Source organism: Balaenoptera musculus, chromosome 1, assembly GCF_009873245.2.
Source record: "Balaenoptera musculus isolate JJ_BM4_2016_0621 chromosome 1, mBalMus1.pri.v3, whole genome shotgun sequence".
In the NCBI taxonomy this organism is placed as follows: domain Eukaryota; kingdom Metazoa; phylum Chordata; class Mammalia; order Artiodactyla; family Balaenopteridae; genus Balaenoptera; species Balaenoptera musculus.
In genome coordinates, this window is record NC_045785.1 from 141,055,916 (window position 1) to 141,078,214 (window position 22,299).

A 22,299-nucleotide genomic window follows, 5' to 3' on the forward strand; every position below is an offset into this window, starting at 1 on the left:
GACTCTGCATTGTTAAGAGGTCTGAGAAAAGAGAGAACACTGGAAAAGAATACAAAGGAGAGGGAAGAGATGACAGAAGAAAACTAGATGGAGGCTAGGAGAGGTCAGTGTTTCAAGAAGGGAGTAGACAGCTTTTTGAATGCAAGCGAGAGGTCAGTTAGGATGATGACCAAGAAATATTCATTGGTTTTGACAACACTGAGGTCATAGAAAAGAAGTAGTGAGGGTTTTTTCCTTCACTAATTGATTAAAACTATTGATATGAAAAAAAGAAACACTTTTTTTCAAAAAAGAAAAAGAAACACTTTGAACAACTAACAGCATTTCAATATTCCAAAATGGGAAAATGTGGGGACCACTTTACACTAGTGGTTAAAGTAAGCTTTAACAACTACTTGGGGGGCGGATACTATTGGAGCTGAGGCGGGTACCACTGGAGCTGAGACCTGAATGATGAGCTAGGATGAGCCATGTAAAAGTAGCAGAGTGTCCAAGGAAGAGAGGGCAGCCTGTGCAATGGCCCCAAGGCAGGAAAGGGTAAGAAAAGCTCAGTAGAATATCCTTAGTGTAATCTATTGTAAACACTAGGAAGAGAAATCCTAATCATAAGTCCTTCCACCATTTTCTGAAGAAGTGGAAAGAGTTCTATCTATATACCGTCAACCCTTGATCAACACGGTTTGAACCGTGCAGGTCCACTTATATGTGGATTTTTTTTCAGTAGTAAATACTACATTACTGTACAATCCAAGGTTGGTTGAATCTGCAGGTGCAAAACCACAGATACAGAGGAGACAAGGATACAGAGGGCCAACTATAAATTATATTCAGATTTTCGGTAGCACACAGGGTCGTCATCCCTAACCCCTGCTTTGTTCAAGGGTTAATTGTAATTCTTTTCCATATTCTACTTCTTTATTCCTTTATTCATTAACAAAATACCTTGTTAAATATGGCCACTGTATATGAGATCATAAGCACTGTAGGAAATGCATGAATAAAAAGATCTTTGAGCAGGTGAACAATTTCCAAACCTTGAAAAGGTCTATTTTGGAAGTTTTAAGTAGCTGATGAATCACAATACATGTATGTTAAAGAAAATACCTCTGTCAACACAGTCTAAGTTTTCTAGACATGAAATCCCTCACGAGTACATGTTTATATCCTTATTTAAAATCGATTATCTTTTGTATTTGTTAACTAGATAGAGAATAATTTTCTACAGTGGGTTCAATGAATTTTCTTTTCCAACGCAAACAAGCTATAGCAATCCTTTGGTGATGATATGGTAAAGTCAGGGCTTTGTTTCTTGTCAATGTGACGTCACTTTGCTAGAGTGATACTGTAGTGTGTAAATGGTACATTCCTGCTTTTAAGATGACATTCAAACCTTGTATCTTTTAGTTCCTCCAGTCATTAGCTCCCATCCTAAGGAATATATCATTGCTGTGGATAAGCCCATCATGCTACCCTGTGAGGCAGATGGCCTCCCACCACCTGACATCACGTGGCATAAAGATGGGCACGTAATTATGGAATCAATCCGCCAGCGCATCCTCAGCTCTGGAGCTCTGCAAATAGCATTTGCTCAGCCTGGTGACGCTGGCCAGTACACGTGCACAGCAGCTAACGTGGCCGGATCAAGCAGCACGAGCACCAAGCTCACTGTCCATGGTAGGTTGTTTAGCATAAATCATTTCAGTGTGCTACATTACCATGGTAAAGAAAGAAAACCACCAGGAAGAACATACGATGAAAATCCAAACAATGTAAAGCAGTAATCCAGAGTGGAGTGTGTGTGTGCATGTGGTATGTAGGTACACTTGCCCTTCAAATATGTTTTTGGTAGGCTGTGTTTATTTGTGTGTGCACATATGTGTGTGAGAAAGAGAGATTTTATTAATAAAGCCAGGATAATTAATGTGTTGCCAATCCCCTCATATTGTGATTACTGGGATCTTTAATTTGGCTTATGAGGAGTCCATTTGTTTTGTTACTCTTCTGCTTTACTTTTCAAGTTGCAAGTCATCTTGGCTCAAAACTAATCACCATGTGACCTACATTATAAATGTAATGTGAATCTAATGAGAATTGGAGATCTATTTGATTCATTATTTTAAAGTATGTAGCAAAATATTTACAGGTATATTTGAATAATAGAAAAAATACCATATTTTCCTTTGCATTCAGACAACTAACAAAATATCTAAAGATCAGCAGTGAAATATTTTAGTTGTTATTTTGTTACTTTTTTTAATTGTATACTTTTAAGACTAAAGGTAGAATACCTATTAATATCAGTGGTAAGACACAATAAGTGAATTAAACTGTTTCCAACTACTATTTTCAGAGGTAACTCTTGTTTTAATGATGAGTTTCTACTTTTTCCTTTTTAAAAAATTTGTGAAAGCTGTTTTTTATCTTTCAGGTGTATTTGAATTTTCTACAGTTTTATACCTGCTTTCAGTTAATATAATTGAACTAATTAATACACATTAGTCCTTTAGTTTCAAGTAAATAATATTCCTTCTTTCAAGTGTTTGTAGAAAATTTACGAAAATTGACCATACACTAAACAACAAAGAAATTTTTAATAATAATTTAAAAGTATAGGCCACAATTCCTGCCCACAACACAATAAAGCTAGAAATGTGTAATGAACTTTTAATGCCAAAATCCCAACCCCAGCCAAATTAAAAAATACCATTCTAGTCAACAAGTAGGTCAAAGAATATGGTTTTATTTTCAGATTATTTAGAAAATAATAAAAATAAGGACACCACACATCAAAATGTATGGTGTGTGGCCAAAACTATAATGAAATATAAAGTCATAGCCTTAAAATTTTCATTTTGAAAAAGAATGAATTTAAGTAAATGTACTAATACTGCAACTTTGTAACCATTAGAAAAGTTGAAATATAAACCCCAAGGAAACCAGGATAAAGGAGATACTAAAAATATAGCATACATTAATGAAAAATGAATATTTATGACATACCATTCAGCAAAATAGATTTTTGGCTTTTCCATATTATCTATTGTTTATGCATATAATCATTCACATAGTCTTTGTATATTTACTAATATAATCATAAAAAAATAATTTTTGCTGAAACCAATTGTTCTAAAAAATGTCATTAAGATTGATCCATTTCTCAGCAATGTATTTGAATAATTCCAAAATTTATTGTTTTGGGAGGGGAGTGTATTTTTACTTTTTTTTTTTTTCTTATTAGTCATCCATTTTATACACATCCGTGTATACATGTCAATCCCAACCTCCCAATTCATAACACCACCACCCCCACACCCCCGTGGCTTTCCCCCCTTGGTGTCCATATGTTTTTGGTCTACCTCTGTGTCTCAGTTTCTGCTCTGCAAACTGGCTCATCAGTACCATTTTCTAGGTTCCACATATATGCGTCAATATACGATATTTGTTTTTCTCTTTCTTACTTCATTCTGTATGACAGTCTCTAGATGCATCCATGTCTCTACAAATGACCCAATTTTGTTCCTTTTTATGGCTGAGTAATAGTCCATTGTATATATATATACCACATCTTCTTTATCCATTCATCTGTCGATGGGCACTTAGGTTGCTTCCATGACCTGGCTATTGTAAATAGTGCTGCAGTGAACATTGGGGTGCATGTGTCTTTTTGAATTATGGTTTTCTCTGTGTATATGCCCAGTAGTGGGATTGCTGGGTCATACGGTAATTCTATTTTTAGTTCTTTAAGGAACCTCCATACTGTTCTCCATAGTGGCTGTATCAATTTACATTCCCACCAACAGTGCAAGAGGGTTCCCTTTTCTCCACACCTTCTCCAGCATTTGTTGTTTGTAGATTTTCTGATGATGCCCATTCTAACTGGTGTGAGGTGATCCCTCATTGTAGTGTTTTTTTTTTTTTTTCAAAACAATTTATTGCATCATATTTGGTACCTTATGTTTGACAACAAAAAGGAAATTACATCTGTAACTGCAGGAAAAAGAAGCTGGTCTGTTATTGAAAAAAAAAAATCTTGGGCCCTTTAAAAATTACAAAGTCTTGGGCTTGCCTGAAACAACTGAGCAAGAAATATATTCTTAGAAATGTAGGGCTTCAACTATTACAAACCTGTGACACTGTGGAAAAATTCCAGAGGTATCTGAACTGCAGCACTTTTTTTTCTGCATGTCGTGAACAAGGCCTGCTGAGGTTTTTAACTGTTAGTCTCTTGATCGGTCACAGAATGGTAGTCAGGAGTTCTGCTCTTTAACTCCAAGCCATGGCCTCATTGTAGTTTTAATTTGCATTTCTCTAGTAATTAGTGATGTTGAGCAGCTTTTCATGTGCTTCTTGGCCATCTGTATGTCTTCAGAGAAATGTCTATTCAGGTCGTCTGCCCATTTTTGGATTGGGTTTTTTGTTTTTTTAATATTGAACTGCATAAGCTGTTTATATATTTTGGAGATTAATCCTTTGTCTGAAAATTCATTTACAAATATTTTTCCCATTCTGAGGGTTCTCTTTTCGTCTTGTTTATGGTTTCCATTGCCGTGCAAAAGCTTTTAAGTTTCATTAGGTCCCATTTGTTTATTTTTGTTTTTATTTCCATTACTCTAGGAGGTGGATCAAAAAAGATCTTGCTGTGATTTATGTCAAAGAGTGTTCTTCCTATGTTTTCCTCTAAGAGTTTTATACTGTCTGGTGTTACAATTAAGTCTCTAATCCATTTTGAGTTTATTTTTGTGTATGGTGTTAAGGAGTGTTCTAATTTCATTCTTTTGCATGTAGCTGTCCAGTTTTCCCAGCATCACTTATTGAAGGGACTGTCTCTTCTCCATTGTATCTCCTTGCCTCCTTTGGGATAGGTTAGTTGACCATAGGTGCATGGGTTTATTTCTGGGCTTTCTATACTGTTCCATTGATCTATATTTCTGTTTTTGTGCCAGTACCATACTGTCTTGATTACTGTAGCTTTGTAGTATAGTCTGAAGTAAGGGAGTCTAATTCCTCAAGCTCCCATTTTTTTCCCTCAAGACAGCTTTGGCTATTCGGGATCTTTTGTGTCTCCATACAAATGTTAAGATTTTTTGTTCTAGTTCTGTAAAAAATGCCATTGGTAATTTGATAGGGATTGCATTGAATCTGTAGATTGCTTTGGGTAATATAGTCATTTTCACAATATTGATTCTTCCAATCCAAGAACATGGTATATCTCTCCATCTGTTGGTATCATCTTTAATATCTTTCATCAGTGTCTTATAGTTTTCTGCATACAGGTCTTTTGTCTGCCTAGGTAGGTTTATTCCTAGGTATTTTATTCTTTTTGTTGCAATAGTAAATGGGAGTGTTTCCTTAATTTCTCTTTCAGATTTGTCATCATTAGTGAATAGGAATGCAATAGATTTCTGTGCATTAATTTTGTATCCTGCAAGTTTACCAAATTCATTGATTAGCTCTAGTAGATTTCTGGTGGCATCTTTAGGATTCTCTATGTATAGTATTATGTCATCTGCAAACAGTGACAGTTTTACTTCTTTTCCAATTTGTATTACTTTTATTTCTTTTTCTTCTCTGATTGCTGTGGCTATCCAAAACTATGTTGAATAAAAGTGGTGAGAGTGGACATCCTTGTCTTTTTCCTGATCTTAGATAAAATGTTTTCAGTTTTTCACCATTGAGAATGATGTTTGCTTTGGGTTTGTCGTATATGGCCTTTATGTTGAAGTAGGTTCCCTCTATGCCCACTTTCTGGAGAGTTTTTATCATAAATGGGTGTTGAATTTTGTCAAAAGCTTTTTCTGCATCTATTGAGATGATCATATGGTTTTTCTTCTTCAATTTGTTAATATGGTGTATCACATTGATTGATTTGCATATATTGAAGAATCCCTGCATCTCTTGGATAATCTCACTTGATCACGGTGTATGATCCTTTTAATGTGTTGTTGGATTCTGTTTGCTAGTATTTTGTTGAGGATTTTTGCATCTATATTCATCAGTGATATTAGTCTGTAATATTCTTTTTTTGTAGTATCTTTGTCTAGTTTTGGTATCAGGGTGAATGTGGCCTCATAGAATGAGTTTGGGAGTGTTCCTTCCTCTGCAATTTTTTGGAAGAGTTTGAGAAGGATGGGTGTTAGCTCTTCTCTAAATGTTTGATAGAATTCACCTGTGAAGCCATCTTGTCCTCAACTTTTGTTTGTTGGAAGATTTTTAATCCCAGTTTCTATTTCATTACTTGTGATTGGTCTGTTCATATTTTCTGTTTCTTCCTGGTTCAGTCTTGGAAGGTTATACCTTTCTAAGAATTTATCCATTTCTTCCAGGTTGTCCATTTTATTGGCATAGAGTTGCTTGTAGTAGTCTCTTAGGATGCTTTGTATTTCTGCGGTGTCTGTTGTAACTTCTTTTTCATTTCTAATTTTATTGATTTGAGTCCTCTCCCTCTTTTTCTTGATGAGTCTGGCTAATGGTTTATCAATTTTGTTTATCTTCTCAAAGAACCAGCTTTTAGCTTTATTGATCTTTGCTATTGTTTTCTTTGTTTCTATTTCATTTATTTCCACTCTGATCTTTATGATTTCTTTCCTTCTGCTAACTTTGGGTTTTGTTTGTTCTTCTTTCTCTAGTCCCTTTAGGTGTAAGGTTAGATTATTTATTTGAGATGTTTCTTGTTTCTTTAGGTAGGCTTGTATAGCTATAAACTTCCCTCTTAGAACTGCTTTTGCTGCATCCCATAGGTTTTGGATCATTGTGCTTTCACTGTCATTTGTCTGTAGGTATTTTTTGATTTCCTCATTGATTTCTTCAGTGATCTCATGGTTATTTAGTAACGTATTGTTTAGCCTCCATGTGTTTGTTTTTTTTACGTTTTTTTCCCTGTAAGTGATTTCTAATCTCATAGCGTTGTGGTCAGAAAAGATGCTTGATATGATTTCAGTTTTCTTAAATTTACTGAGGCTTTATTTGTGACCCAAGATGTGATCTATCCTGGAGAATATTCCATGCGCACTTGAGAAGAAAGTGTAATCTACTGTTTTTGGATGGAAAGTCCTATGAATATCAATTAAATCTATCTGGTCTATTGTGTCATTTAAAGCTTGTGTTTCTTTATTAATTTTCTGTTTGGATGATCTGTCCATTGGTGTAAATGAGGTGTTAAAGCCCCCCACTATTATTGTGTTACTGTTGATTTCCTCTTTTAGAGCTGCTTGCAGTCGCCTTATGTATTGAGGTGCTCCTATGTTGGGTGTATATATATTTATAATTGTTATATCTTCTTCTTGGATTGATCCCTTGATCATTACATAGTGTCCTTCCTTGTCTCTTGTAATGTTCTTTATTTTAAAGTCTATTTTATCTGATATAAGTATTGCTACTCCAGCTTTCTTTTCATTTCCAGTTGCATGGAATATCTTTTTCCATCCCCTCACTTTCAGTCTGTATATGTCCCTAGGTCTGAAGTGGGTCTCTTGTAGACAGCATATATATGGGTCTTGTTTTTGTATCCATTCAGCAAGCCTGTGTCTTTTGGTTGGAGCATTTAATCCATTCACATTTAAGGAAATTATCAATATGTATGTTCCTATTACCATTATCTTAATTGTTTTCCATTTGGTTTTGTAGGTCCTTTTCTTGTGTTTCCCACTGAGAGAAGTTCCGTTAGCATTTGTTGTAGAGCTGGTTTGGTGGTGCTGAATTCTCTTAGCTCTTGCTTGTCTGTAAAACTTTTGATTTCTCCATCGAATCTGAATGAGATCCTTGCCGGGTAGAGTAATCTTGGTCTGGTTCTTCCCTTTCATCACTGTAAGTATATCATGCCACTCCCTTCTGGCTTGCAGATTTTCTGCTGAGAAATCAGCTGTTAACCTTATGGGAGTTCCCTTGTATGTTATTTGTCATTTTTCCCTTGCTGCTTTCAATAATTCTTCTTTGTCTTTAATTTTTGCCAATTTGATTACTATGTGTCTCAGCACGTTTCTCCTTGGGTTTATCCTATATGGCACTCTCTGCACTTCCTGGACTTGGGTGGCTATTTCCTTTCCCATGTTAGGGAAGTTTTCAACTATAATCTCTTCAAATATTTTCTCGGGTCCTTTCTCTCTCTCTTCTCCTTTTGGGACCCCTATAATGCGAATGTTTTGTGTTTCATGTTGTCACAGAGGTTCCTTAGGCTGTCTTCATTTCTTTTCATTCTTTTTTCTATAGTCTGTTCCACAGCAGTGAATTCCACCATTCTGCCTTCCAGGTCACTTATCCGTTCTTCTGCCTCAGTTATTCTGCTATCGATTCCTTCTAGTGTAGTTTTCATTTCAGTTATTGTATTGTTCATCTCTGTTTGTTTGTTCTTTAATTCTTCTAGGTCTTTGTTAAACATTTCTTGCATCTTCTCGATCTTTGCCTCCATTGTTTTTCCGAGGTCCTGGATCATCTTCACTATCATTATTCTGAATTCTTTTTCTGGAAGGTTGCCTATCTCCACTTCATTTAGTTGTTTTTCTGGGGTTTATCTTGTTCCTTCATCTGGTATATAGCCCTCTGCCTTTTCATCTTGTCTATCTTTCTGTGAATGTGGTTTTTGTTCCACAGGCTGCAGGGTTGTAATTCTTCTTGCCTCTGCTCTCTGCCCTCTGGTGGATGAGGCTATCTAAGAGGCCTGTGGAAGTTTCCTGATGGGAGGGACTGGTGGTGGGTAGAGCTCAATAAAACTTTAATCTGTTTGTCTGCTGATGAGTGAGGCTGGGTTCCCTCCCTGTTGGTTGTTTGGTCTGTCATGACCCAACACTGGAGCCTTACCGGGCTCTTTGGTGGGGCTAATGGCGGACTCTGGGAGGGCTCACGCCAAGGAGTACTTCCCAGAACTTCTGCTGCCAGTGTCCTTGTCCCTTGGTGAGCCACAGCTGCCCCCCACCTCTGCAGGAGACCCTCCAACACTAGCAGGTAGGTCTGGTTCAGTCTTCTATGGGGTCACTGCTCCTTCTCCTGGATCCCGATGCACACACTACTTTGTGTGTGCCCTCCAAGAGTGGAGTCTCTGTTTCCCCCTGTCCTGTCGAAGTCCTGCAATCAAATCTCGCTAGCCTTCACAGTCTGATTCTCTGGGAATTCCTCCTCCCGTTGCCGGACCCCCAGGTTGGGAAGCCTGACGTGGGGCTCAGAACCTTCACTCCAGTGGGTGGACTTCTGTGGTAAAGTTGTTCTCCAGTTTGTGAGTCACCCACCCAGTGGTTATGGCATTTGATTTTATTGTGATAGCACCCTGCCTGCCATCTCATTGCGGCTTCTCCTTTGTCTTTGCACGTGGGGTATCTTTTTTGGTGATCTTTTTTGGTGTCTTCCTGTCGATGATTGTTTAGCAGTTAGTTGTGATTCTGGTGTTCTCGCAAGAGGGAGTGAGAGCATGTCCTTCTACTCCACCATCTTGAACCAATCTCTATTTTTACTTTTTGAGCCAAGTATTCTTAATATATTTTAAGCCTTTCTTTTAGAAGTGAATATCTTAGTTCCAAGTTCACTAAAGTATTTCTTAGTACCCTGAAATAGTCAATTGACCTTTCTATATTGCCTAAATTCCATTTCAAAAAAATTTGAGGCAATGGCAGTATTTGCACAGAATTATGAAATCACTGTAAAAATTTCTCTGTGACAGTATAAAAATTGAATTAAATGTCTTCACCGGTTTTACTTGCATTTGTTGTAACACATGTGAAATACTGCAATAAATATTTTTTTCTTTAGCACTTTGTGATATTTAATATGGGGTATTTTACAGTGTTTTTAACTAGGGACTTTTATTAGTCTATCCTCACAATATCGCTGTGATACAAATCTAGCAATTCTACAACTATAGAAGCATTTTTGGTTTTAGTTGCTCTTGTTTATTTTACTTCAGTGCAATAAGCAAAAGAAACTCAAGTAAGGAAAAGTCAGGAAGTCAAATAAAATCTAAATATTTCTCACTAGTTCTATGTCATTTTTTCAGAAATTGATATTCAGCAAGTACAGATGCATTAGAATTCTTGCTAGCATCAAAAATATGGATTGCTTTCATAGTAACAAACAAGTAAATAGCTTGATAAATTTTGTTAGTATTTCTAGCAAGTTACCCTCAAGAAAGTCTATTGTGTGTTAATTTTCAGTGTGAATAAAGATATTATTGAACGCAACATCCTGAATACCTATCATTTTTAAACTCTTCATAGTACCACCTAGAATTCAAAGTACAGAAGTACATTACACGGTCAATGAGAATTCACAAGCCGTTCTTCCATGCGTGGCTGATGGAATCCCCACACCAGCAATTAACTGGAAAAAAGACAATGTTCTTTTGGCTAACTTGTTAGGAAAACACACTGTCGAACCCTATGGGGAGCTCATTCTGGAAAATGTTGTGGTAAGTTTAATAGACACGAATAGATACATTAAGCCAGATTATTAATTCACCTTTTTACATTTAGTGACTTAGCTCAGAAATGTATTTTTTAATAATGAAAGGAAAGAAGGTACTCTTATAAATTCAGGTCAAAAAATTAATTTTACACATATTTCATTTTATGTCCCCGAGAACGGTATTTAGCAGATCGTGAGAACTCATAAGTGGCCTCCTTCTAAAATTATTTTATTTTTGTGGAAATCTGTGTTTATCAGGAAAAATTCTAAGCCTCTGTTATATTCCATGTTTGTAACAATGCATGAGGATGGTTAGAAGAGTAGAGATGTAAGAATGTCTGATGTATTATTAAGCAAATACAAAAAGCAGGCTTTTTGCTCTTTTCAGGTTTTTAAATAACTCTTAGTCTTAGGGATCAGGGCAAGCTGGGGTTTTTGAATATTCTTAGGTGGTACTTCGCCAGTTTGCAAAATTGTAGCTATGGGAAGCATCTTAGTTTTTCAGTATGAGCCCACTTGAAGAGGAATCTGTATCTATGTATACCACATGACTTTTTAAAAAATTATCATGTAGTTTGAGAGTATCAACACTTGGTACTAAATATTAAACATGATTAAAATGTGAATCATATTCAGAGCTTTTGTACCTATCTTATTCCTTTTCATTACCCTTCAAAGTGCCTAAATTTCATTACAAAGTCTTCATAGAATTAAATTTGAACAAATTAAAATGATAAAATTGATCACATTCACTTCACAGTATAATTTCAGCCTTTAGCCAGACTCCTGGAATTACCAGATAAATAGCTCTAGTGATTGATAGGCTAACTCTGTCTCATGTGCTAGTAGAAATTGTGTTTATTCAAATCTAAGTTTCCATCAATTGTAAGATGCACCAATATTTTATGTGCCACTAAGAAAAAAATAGTCAAGTAAACTAGAGAAGATCATCAATTTTTAAGTTGTATCCCAAATTCAGAGATATTAAAAGTTAAAACTATGAGTTTTAGAATTGATAAAATAAGGATAAATTTGTTTGCTTGTTTGTTTGTTTAAGCTGGTAAACATCTCCAGTAGGGATTACTCCCAGGTTCAAGAATGTTGAATTAGGCCCCTTAATCACTCTTAGACCTGAAGAAATTAAATAAGAAAAGTTTAGACTTTTAGTGAGACAGTGACTCAGATACATTAAGAAATATATCAACAATAAGGTAGCTTATAAAAACTAGATGAAGGACACAAATGATAAGAAGTCTATTTGTGAATAATATGTACAATCCAGATTTTCAAAAGCTTTACTTCCATAAAATCCTTGATTTAAAACTTAAGTTGTTATAACCTGGGAATTTTAAGAATAGCTAAGTGGTGTCAGAGTGGGGAGACCTTTCCATGGAATATGATTTATTCCTGTTTGCCCTTAAAAAAATTAGTATACAACCAACCAAATTTAGATTATATCTATAATGAGTAATTACAATCTTTATGCTGCATTTCCAATCAGTTTTTTGATGCTTCAATGCAAAAATATATATATATATATTCTTAAACTTTTTAAAAAGAAGAAAAAGTCTGTAATATGGACCTTAATGCAGTCAGAAGCATTCAGTCATTAATTCAACAAATATTTATTGAGTACCTTCTCTGTGATCAACACTGATTTAGGCACTGGGAATAAATACATCAGGGAACAAAAGAATCAAAGATCCTTGCGCTCGTGGAGTTTATTTCTAGAGGAGGGAGATAGACAATAACAAATAAAAATAAACAAAGTATTGTTTCATACCAGTTGCCAAAAGAAAACAACTGGTATGAAAAGTAAAAGAAGAGCAGGGTAAAGGGGATCAGAATTTGGAGGAGTACAGGTTACATTTTTAAATAGCATAGTCAGAGTAAATGTCCTTTGGGAAGGAGACATTTTGAGCAAAATTTGAAGGAAGTGAGTTAGCTAAGCAAATATCTGGAAGAGGAGCATCCCAGGCAGAGAAAACTGGGATGCTCCTCCCCCAGATTTTGGGGGCAAAGAAATTAAGGTGGGTGCAAAGAACGCAAGAATGTAAGGTAGGAACATGTCTGATGTATTTGAGAAACAGGAGGCCAGTGAAAGCAAAGAAGAAAAAGAATGAAAAGAGGGAGAAAGAAGTCAGAGAAAAATAAAGGCCAGATACATGTAGTGTCTTGTAGGTCATAACAATTTTGCATTTTACCCTGAGTAAAATCAGAATCCATTACAGGTTTTGAGCAGGGGAACAATGTTGTCTGCTTATGTTTTTGCAATATTGCATTGGCTCCTCCTCCCCCTTCCCCCTGCTCCCCTTCCTCCTCCTCCTATTCCATGAGAATACATGGTAAGGAGGCAAGAGTAGAAACAGAAAAGACCAGTTGGGAAGATGGTCTGGAGGCAGAGGAGAGATTATAGGACTCAAAGCTGAACATTAGGTCAATCCACATCTCTGACCCAATTTCATTCCTTTTTATGGCTGAGTAATATTCCGTTGTATATATGTACCACATCTTCTTTATCCAGATAGTATGTGTAAAATGGACAACTGATGGGAACATGCTGTACAGCACAGGGAACTCACCTAGTGCACTGTGGTAACCTAAATGGGAGGGAAGTCCAAAAGGGAAGGGATATCTGTATGCATATGGCGGATTCACTTTGTTGTGCAGTTGAGGCTAACACAGAATTGTAAAGCAACCATACTCCAATAAAAAGTAATTTAAAAAAGCTGAACATTAGCAGAGAAGGGGTGAGAAGTGATTGGATTTTGCACATATTTGAAGCTAGGATTTCCTAGCTAGATTGCAAGTAGAGTCTGAAAAAGAAAAGAATAAAGGATAACTCAAATGTCTGAGAACAAAGGCATGAACAACTGGAAGAACAAAGTAACCATCAACTGAGATGGTGTGAAGGCTGCAGATAGAACAGGAAGGGGAAATGGGGAGTTCAGTTTTGGACATCTAAGCAGAGAGTTGGAATGAAAAGTTCAATGTAGTTGGAATTTGGAAGAAAGATCTGGGCTGGAGATCCTGGTACTCATCAATAGATAGATGATATTTAAAGCCGTAAGACTGGATGAGATCACCAAAGAGGTGAGTGCAGATACAGAAGAAAAGAGGACTAAGACTGAGCCCTTTCACATACCAACATAAAGACATTAATGTGGAGGGGAAGCCAGCAAAAGGAGATGGAAAAGGAGCAACCAGTGAAGTAGGAAGGAAACTAGGGGAATGGGGTATCCTGGAAGCCAAGTGGAGACATGGTTTTAAAACGAAGGAAGCCAGAATTGTGTCAAATACTGCCAATACATCTAATAAAGTCAGTGCCAAGAGCTGGATTTAGCAAGTGAAATTTTGGAATTGCAGGTGTTATTGCCCTTACTCTTGCCATTTCCTTTGATAATTTTGGTGGACTTTGGTGCCACATTACCCAGAGAGCCAACTATGCTGTCAAGATTCTAACAGCCTTTGGGACTATTTGCTCTTTATTTGTACATTGCAGTACAGCAATTGATGTTTAATAAACTTTATAATCTAAAGTTTTCTGAGATCTTATTATTATAAATTCTATAGTTCTATAAGGTATGGGCTTTTGTTTAAATTCTTATACATTTTAAATTATGTTATTTAAAAGCTAGCCAGATGGTTCAGACTACAAGATGGAAATTTAAACTGGCTTTAAAGAAGAGTGCTCCTTTGGGGACCAAGCTATGCAACTTTATGTATTATATGCAGTAGAATGTAAGATTACGTAATTTTAAGCCGTATGATTTTTCTTTCTTTAAGCCAGAGGATTCTGGCACCTATACCTGCATTGCTAAGAATGCTGCAGGTGAAGACACACACACCGTCAGCCTGACTGTGCATGTTCTCCCCACTTTCACTGAACTTCCTGGAGATGTGTCATTAAATAAAGGAGAACAGCTACGATTAAACTGTAAAGCAACTGGTATTCCATTGCCCAAGTTAACATGGACCTTCAATAACAATATTATCCCAGGTTGGTAATTTAATTCTTAAGAAGTGAATAGTACAACCATAGAGAACTCAAAACCAATCTCCTTTTTTGTTTTAAAGCCCAGGAATCCTCACCCCTGGGAGGACAAGTGTCTCTATTTGTTAGACTTTATGACCAGCATAAAGATATTGTCTGTAAAGAGAAATTGTTGCATCCCAAAATTGAGTTCTGAAGTACTGCATTTACAAATGCCTTGCTGGAAAATTAGTAATAAGCTTGAGTTTTCTCTGCTATAAAGATTTATGTTAATCACTAGAATTCACCAACTGTATCACCTTAACAATAATAGTATACCTTACTAAGGAAAAATAAACTCTAAAAAACTTAATCAGTACTCTTTTCTGAAGGTGTAGTACTAACTTAGCTATTAAAATTTTTAAAGCTTAATTTTCCACATATTCAGCAGTATGAAACTTTAAAGGATAATTTGAATGGGAGAGAACATGCAAGGTAAACATACTTAACATAATTAGATATTGGCTGGTCTAATCAAAACCTTATTTAGTATTGATTATTTTAGGATTAGCATGTTTATCTTATACTCTATTCCAAGTATTGTAAATACCTTTGTAAATATTTATATCATCATCACTTATGGAGAAGTTCAAATTATTACAAATTTAATCTTGTTGTCATTATTTATTACCTAACTAGCGTATATTTTCATGATTTCCCCTCTGAGCTGCCAGGTCAGTTGAATTATATTTTGATGTAAATTGTTTTGGAGGAAAAGTGGTGTGAGAGAAATGAAATGGAAAATGTCATATTTCTGAAAGATTTTTTGAAACCCAGAGAGACTGTGAGCCAGCTTTAGTCAACCCTTTGAGATGAAAGGTGTACTTCAAATCGAAAATTAATTTTAAAAGATGTTTGTTTTCATTATCTTCTCCTGTTCCTTCTGCTGTTTTTCATTCTTCAAACAAGTGTCTAGAGACACAGCAAATAGCTCAGGAAGAAATCCCTGGAAAAGGCTCTCTCCTCCAATGTCATAATGAGATCTCTTTGGTTCAATTACTGACCAATTCATAAATCTAACCTGCAAAATATTGAGCTGTAGTGATTATTTTCCTAGGTTACTGAGAGGCATTTATGTTGCTTTCTACCTTGTTTCCTTCAGCCCACTTTGACAGTGTAAATGGACACAGTGAACTTGTTATTGAAAGGATGTCAAAAGAAGATTCGGGTACTTATGTGTGCACTGCAGAGAACAGCGTTGGTTTTGTGAAGGCAATTGGATTTGTTTATGTGAAAGGTAGATAAAAGTGTTCTATTTTTAATTTGTAATTTATTTATGATGAATGGTTTGTGTTTTGTCTCCTTATTGTATAATAATACAATATAACTTCAGTTTATTAATCCATTTAGTCTTATTTCACAGTTATGCAAATTCATGATGTAAAAAAAATTATGAACATTCAACTCAAAAGTAGGTAAGCAGTATGTAAAGAGATCATTTGGCACAAAATGGAATCATCCACTTAGGTTATTGAAATGGACAAAATTATCTCATTGATTAGCATGAGCAATTAATTCTGGAAGATTCATGGGGCTCCAAAGTGGCTTTTCCGCTCTTCACTAAATTATCTTTTAAATAGATCAAAATCACAAAGAAATTATTGGAGCTTCCTTTTTCTTATACTCATCTTTTGTTATTTCCCCAGAACCTCCAGTCTTCAAAGGTGATTACCCTTCTAACTGGATTGAACCACTTGGTGGTAATGCAATCCTGAATTGTGAGGTGAAAGGTGATCCCGCCCCAACTATCCAGTGGAGCAGAAGAGGGATGGATATTGAAATTAGCCACAGAATTCGGCAACTTGGAAACGGCTCCCTGGCCATTTATGGCACTATAGTAAGTCACACTGGAATTGTCAGTATGCACTTTAACTGTCACAATCAATGCCTCTCTACAGGTGCCATGGATGGGAAAAGTTTCTCATGCATTCCTATTTTAATCATAAAATCTGAATCAATGGGTTCTTTTAAAAAACTGAAACAATGGTTCAAATTGATGATTTTTAGCCCTTCAAAGAAGTACAAGCAATAAAATAATTTTGCTGCTTGGTTTTCCATCATTGACCTATTGTTCAACATCAGTAGATAACTTCCTCAAATCTGTTTTAGAATGCGGAAATTGAAGAATTACAACATTGTAAATTACAAATAAATGTTAGATTTCATCACCAAGTCGATACCTATATTAGGCTTTCCAAAAGCTTCAGTAATTCAGACAGTGATTAGTACTTTAAGTTATTCTAATTTGGGGGTCAAGTGAATGAGATATTTTATCTGAAAAATTCTTAACTAGACTAAATGAGGGTAATTTGTTAACCTACTGTTGAATTAATTAATTAGTGTATACTATCCTATCACCTGCTCCAATGGGCCACTCTCAGTCTTTTCTTCTCCTTGGCTTTATTTCAACCTTAGATGTTATTGATTGTCCCTTCAATTTTGAGATGATTTCTACCTCTAGCTACACTAATGAGTCTCAGGCTTCTTCATTACTGCTTTACCCTCCTTTTCCTCTACACAAACATTACTACTTCTGAAGTCCTTGGTACTTCTCCTAATATCAATATTAATACTAATACTAATTATTTTCCACCATACAATTTCAGATTCCTAACCCTGTACCTTCAACCCTGAAACTCTTTCAAGTTCCATTTACAGTTTCCTACTAGAAATCTCTATTTGGATAATGCATTGATACCCTGATTAAACATCTAAATCAACATCTGTCTCTCTCCTCCCACCCTCCTCCACTTCCTTCAATTCAGTTCCCCTTAACTGACTTACTCTTTCTATTAACAAGACCAGAATTCTTCTGTTCACAAGACCTTAGCAAAATCTGTCTCTAATTAGTCATCAAATCTAAACTCATGTGGTCCTTATTTTCTATACCATATACGTATAAATTTGTGACTTACATTCTGTGATTTGTCATCATTAGTAAATTAGTTTCTCACTTTCTTTCCTACATTTCAAGCCTTCTAAATGGAGGCTAAGCTTAATGGTTTTTTTTAATAACCCCCATAAGAAAGAACTAGATATTCGTTGATTTGTTCTGATTATTTAATGCTTTTTAAGATATCTATAAGAATAGTGTTGGCATTTTTCTTTAATAAGATAATTTTGGATAAATGATCGTAAAAAATGTGATTTTCTGCTTAGGTTTCCTGCCAGTTATCATTCCCTGAGAGCAATGATAGGTTGTTCAGAAAAAATTTAAGCTAGGAATTTCTTTCTCTTCTTTTCTTTAAAAAAAAAATCTATTTATGTGGTTAAATATATGTAAGTTTTTCTATTTCCACTGAAATACCATCTCAAAAAAAAATTGCATATAAACAAGCATCAGGGTAATAAAAAGTGATTTGCGCTGTTCTATAGGCTCATATTTTTCTAAAACACTGCTTATTTCCGTAGAACGAAGATGCCGGTGACTATAAATGTGTAGCTACCAATGAAGCTGGGGTGGTGGAGCGCAGCATGAGTCTGACTCTGCAGAGTAAGCTGCTTAATCAAACTCTAATTAAACACTTGTTTTAAGAAATGTCCATTTAGTTGTTCATTTAACTTTCTAGCAAGTACATTAATGGTAGCTTTCAGAGTCTGTCTAACTTACTTTTCTGCTGCTGATGGAGCAGCTGTTACCAAGCATAAGACTGATATAATTTTGCAATATATTTTATCTAACACATGCAGCTCACGCTTGCAGTTGCTTGGTAGCAGAGCTTTTTGTGTTGTTTGCAATATATTCAATCGAGTACCCTTCGTATAGCTCCTCACAGTTGTTGTGATGAACTTACAAAGATATTTTCTGGCACTTTAAAAATAAGTGTTGAAAATAAAGACTAACGTAAATGAACTCAAGAGTGCTCCAGCTCGATTGCTGTCAATCTGCCGTGAAATAACTATGTGTTCTGGGCAGGATTATCATGCTCATGATGAAATCCCTCAGTATAAACCACTGGAAGACAGGTTTTCATAATTAGAAAAACATGAAAGACTCCAGTGGCTCCCTGGACAGTCCCCAGAACCACTTCAGGGGCTGACCCGAGAACAGTGTCATTAGGTTGAGAATTTAAGGAAATCAGCTTATTTTGTGAATAGCCTCAGTAATTAATGGGATGAATTTATTTACATTTTCTTTATTCACTATTGAGAGATGCTGTAGACTAGCATTTACTAACAGCTGTTTGCCAAACTACTGTTCTCTAAAACTTCAACACTGAATAGATATTTAACAGATATTTAAGACAGTGGTTTCCCCCCACCAGCTTTATTGAGGTATAATTGACAAAACTACGTATATTTAAAGGACGCAGATGTAGAGAATGGACTTGAGGACACGGGGAGCGGGAAGAGTAAGCTGGGACGAAGTGAGAGAGTGGCATGGACTTATATATACTACCAAACGTAAAATAGATAGCTAGTGGGAAGCAGCGCATAGCACAGGGAGATCAGCTCTGTGCTTTGTGACCACCTAGAGGGGTGGGATAGGGAGGGTGGGAGGGAGGGAGACGCAAGAGGGAAGAGATATGGGAACATATGTATATGTATAACTGATTCACTTTGTTATAAAGCAGAAACTAACACACCATTGTAAAGCAATTATACTCCAATAAAGATGTTGAAAAAAAAACTATGTATATTTAAAGTGTACAGTGATGATTTGATATACATGTACATTATAAGATGATTACCACAATCAAGTTAATTAACACATTCGTCACCTCACACAGTCATTGTTTTTGGTTTGTTTTTTGTGGGTTTTTTGGTGAGAATATTTAAGATCCATTCACTTAGCAGATTTCAAGTATTTCAGTATGGTACTACTAACTGTAGTCACCATGCTGTATATTAGATCCTCAGAATTTATTCGTCTTATAATCGAAAGTTTGTATGTTTTGACCAGTATCTCCCCATATCCCCCACCCTTCAGCCCCTATTCTCTGTTTTTGAGTTTGACTTTTTTTTTTTTTTTTTTTTTTTTTAAGATTCTACATGTAAGTGATTTACCACACATGATTTGTCTCTTTTTTGTCTGGCTTATTTCACTTTTAACATAATGCTGTCCAGGTCCATCCATGTTGTCACAAACGGCAGGATTCCCTTCTTTTCATGGCTGAATAATATTCGTGTGTGTCTGTGTGTGTGTGTGTGTGTGTGTGTATACAAAATAGAATAGACTATATTATATGTACCATATATGTAATATATATATATACCATATTTTCTTTATCCATTCATCCATTGAGAGACACTCAGGTTGTTTGTATGTCTTGCTAAGACAATGTTTTATTAAAATACATATCTACCAAATGATAACTTTGTGGGATGTCATTAGGAAAAAAGTAGAGTGCCATGATCAAATAAGTCTGAGAAAAAAATAGATTAAACAAAGTTTATTCATTTATTAAATATATGAAGAGCACCTACTATATGCCAAGCCCTGCTTAGGTGCACCAATTTCTTTACTGCAGATATTTCCAGAAATGTTAATATGCAGATGTGAGTTAGTTATAACTCAACAAGAGGAAAATATAATATTCTACATTTCCCCCAAAAAAATGTTATTTCCATGAAACCTTCCTCACCCCTTTGTTGGGTGAGTGTAGGTAGGTCATCTCATGATTAATCTCTCCTGGAAGAGTGTTCCACTGACAGTTTAAGAAAAGCTGCATTAGATTAGATTAGCTCATCTACATACTGACAATAAATTCATTGTAATAAATGAGGGATATAAAAAAGCCAAAAAAAATATAATTTGTTTAAAATTAAAATAAAGCACCAGAAGTAATGTCTTCATTTAGATAAAATGCTCGTATTTAACTGATCATTATGTGACTGATATAGAATTAATTCAACTTTGAAAGATGTACATATGGAATCTTATTGTTGAATTAATTTATAGCCTTATGTGCAGTTGGAAATGTTCAAATGTGGAATCTAAATTAAGATTCTAAGTTTTATTTAACACTTTCTTTGACCATAATGAATAAATGAACTTGTCTGTTCATATTATTATGTTGTTATTTAGTGTTGCGTGATTAGTCTGAGGCATTTACTTTATTCAGCAACAACAGTTTATTGAATACATAATGTAATCTGAACACTGGGAGAGAAGGAAAAGCACCAGCCCTGAAAGTTTCTGGAGTGATGTTAATGTAAACATCAAGTAAGAAGGCAATTGTATAGGATGATGTGGGCATATATATGAATAATACATTAATAACACTCACTGAGGGATTCAAACCTCATATGAAATAATTACTTTTGTAAAAGACAACATGTCAGTGGTACCTTTACATAAAATACTAGCATAGTAATATCACAATAAAACACATTTTACTTCTATTTTTGTTTTATGTTCCATCATTCCAGATACATTTCCTGGTCTATAATGTGCAGCCACTGCCTTGAATTATATGATTGCATTAACTCTCACTGAGCAAATCATTCCACCATTCAATTCAGTCTCACTAAAACACCACCGTCATCCCGACATACTCTATCAAGAATAAGCACACTCCCCTTTGCTTACCTATTCAAACATAAACCCTTCTGATTTTCTTATAAGATTTTAACCAAATGTTTAAAACCTTCATGCTACTGCTCTCCTGGGTGAATCATCCTTTCAAAACTAAACCCATCTCTATGCTATTTCCTTCTCTCCAGGGAGCCTCCTTTCTGCTGTATGTAATCTTACTCATTTTTAAAAATCCAGTCCAAGCTTCTTCTCCATGAAGTCTTTCATATTCTATCCTGACACTGTAGACCAGTATAAAGATAAACATTCTGTCAGCAGCTTTTTGCAGTTCCTTTTACATTCTTTCCAACAACTTTATTTGAACAGCTATCATCCAGTATAGATACTGTTAACCTCTTCCTCCTTCTTGAAACTCCCTTTGGTTGCCAGGATACCATTTTCTCCTGAGTTTCTTCAAGGAAGAAACTCAATTACAGGCTCATTTTCTGTCCATTTCTTAAATAATGATGTTGTAATAGTTTATGTCTTTGGATCTCTTCCTCTAATTTTAGACTCACTTCTGAAGCAATCTTATCCACTCATGAAAGACTCACAAATCTATATTTCTAGCCCATATCTCTATTCTGAGCTCTGGATATGAATATCCAACTGTGGTCTAGACATCTCCATTTGAATGTCCTACAGATATCTCAAGCTCAGCAGTTCTACATGGATGCAAATTATCATTCCTTACTCCCTCCCAACAAATCTGTTCTTTCTCCTATGTTCTACTGGATTGCCCAAAGATATACTATATTGCCCAAATCAAAACCAATAGTTTCGTAGTAGTCATCAATTCCTCCCTTTATGCCATACCATTCAATGGCTAAGTTCTATCACTCCCACCTTCTCAATAATTCTTGAATATTTTCCTTTTCCTCTTCATTTCCAGTGACATGCTTTTGTATGATCTATTGAGTCACTATTGTTTATGCTCCCAGATTACCACACATTTACCTATTGTATACTAAATTCTATTCTACCTATTCTATTACCAAATTCTGCAGGTATATTATAGCACAGCTTAATAATGGGTTATTTGTCTGTCTTATAAGTGGACTGTTAGCTCCTTGAGACTAGAAATTATATCTGTGTCCTCAGCATCTAGCACAGTGCCTGGCAAAAAGTAGTTTCTTAATATATGTTTATTAAAGAATGATGTGGGCTTCCCTGGTGGCGCAGTGGTTGAGAATCTGCCTGCCAATGCAGGGGACACGGGTTCGAGCCCTGGTCTGGGAAGATCCCACATGCCACGGAGCAACTGGGCCCGTGAGCCACAATTACTGAGCCTGCGCGTCTGGAGCCTGTGCTCCGCAACAAGAGAGGCCGCGATGGTGAGAAGCCCGCGCACCGCGATGAAGAG

General features: G+C 35.8%; 1 protein-coding gene across 3 annotated transcripts in view; it reads left to right on the forward strand.

Annotated features, from left to right (window-relative positions):
• HMCN1 (hemicentin 1) overlaps window positions 1–22,299 on the forward strand; it is a 506,773-nt gene that overhangs the window by 423,474 nt on the left and 61,000 nt on the right. For all 3 annotated transcript variants that reach the window (XM_036867831.1, XM_036867840.1, XM_036867846.1), the window contains exons 81-86: window positions 1,405–1,674; window positions 10,200–10,390; window positions 14,173–14,386; window positions 15,522–15,656; window positions 16,066–16,256; window positions 17,831–17,912. In XM_036867831.1, the coding sequence (XP_036723726.1) occupies window positions 1,405–1,674; window positions 10,200–10,390; window positions 14,173–14,386; window positions 15,522–15,656; window positions 16,066–16,256; window positions 17,831–17,912 (1,083 nt within the window). The remainder of the gene's footprint in view (window positions 1–1,404; window positions 1,675–10,199; window positions 10,391–14,172; window positions 14,387–15,521; window positions 15,657–16,065; window positions 16,257–17,830; window positions 17,913–22,299) is intronic.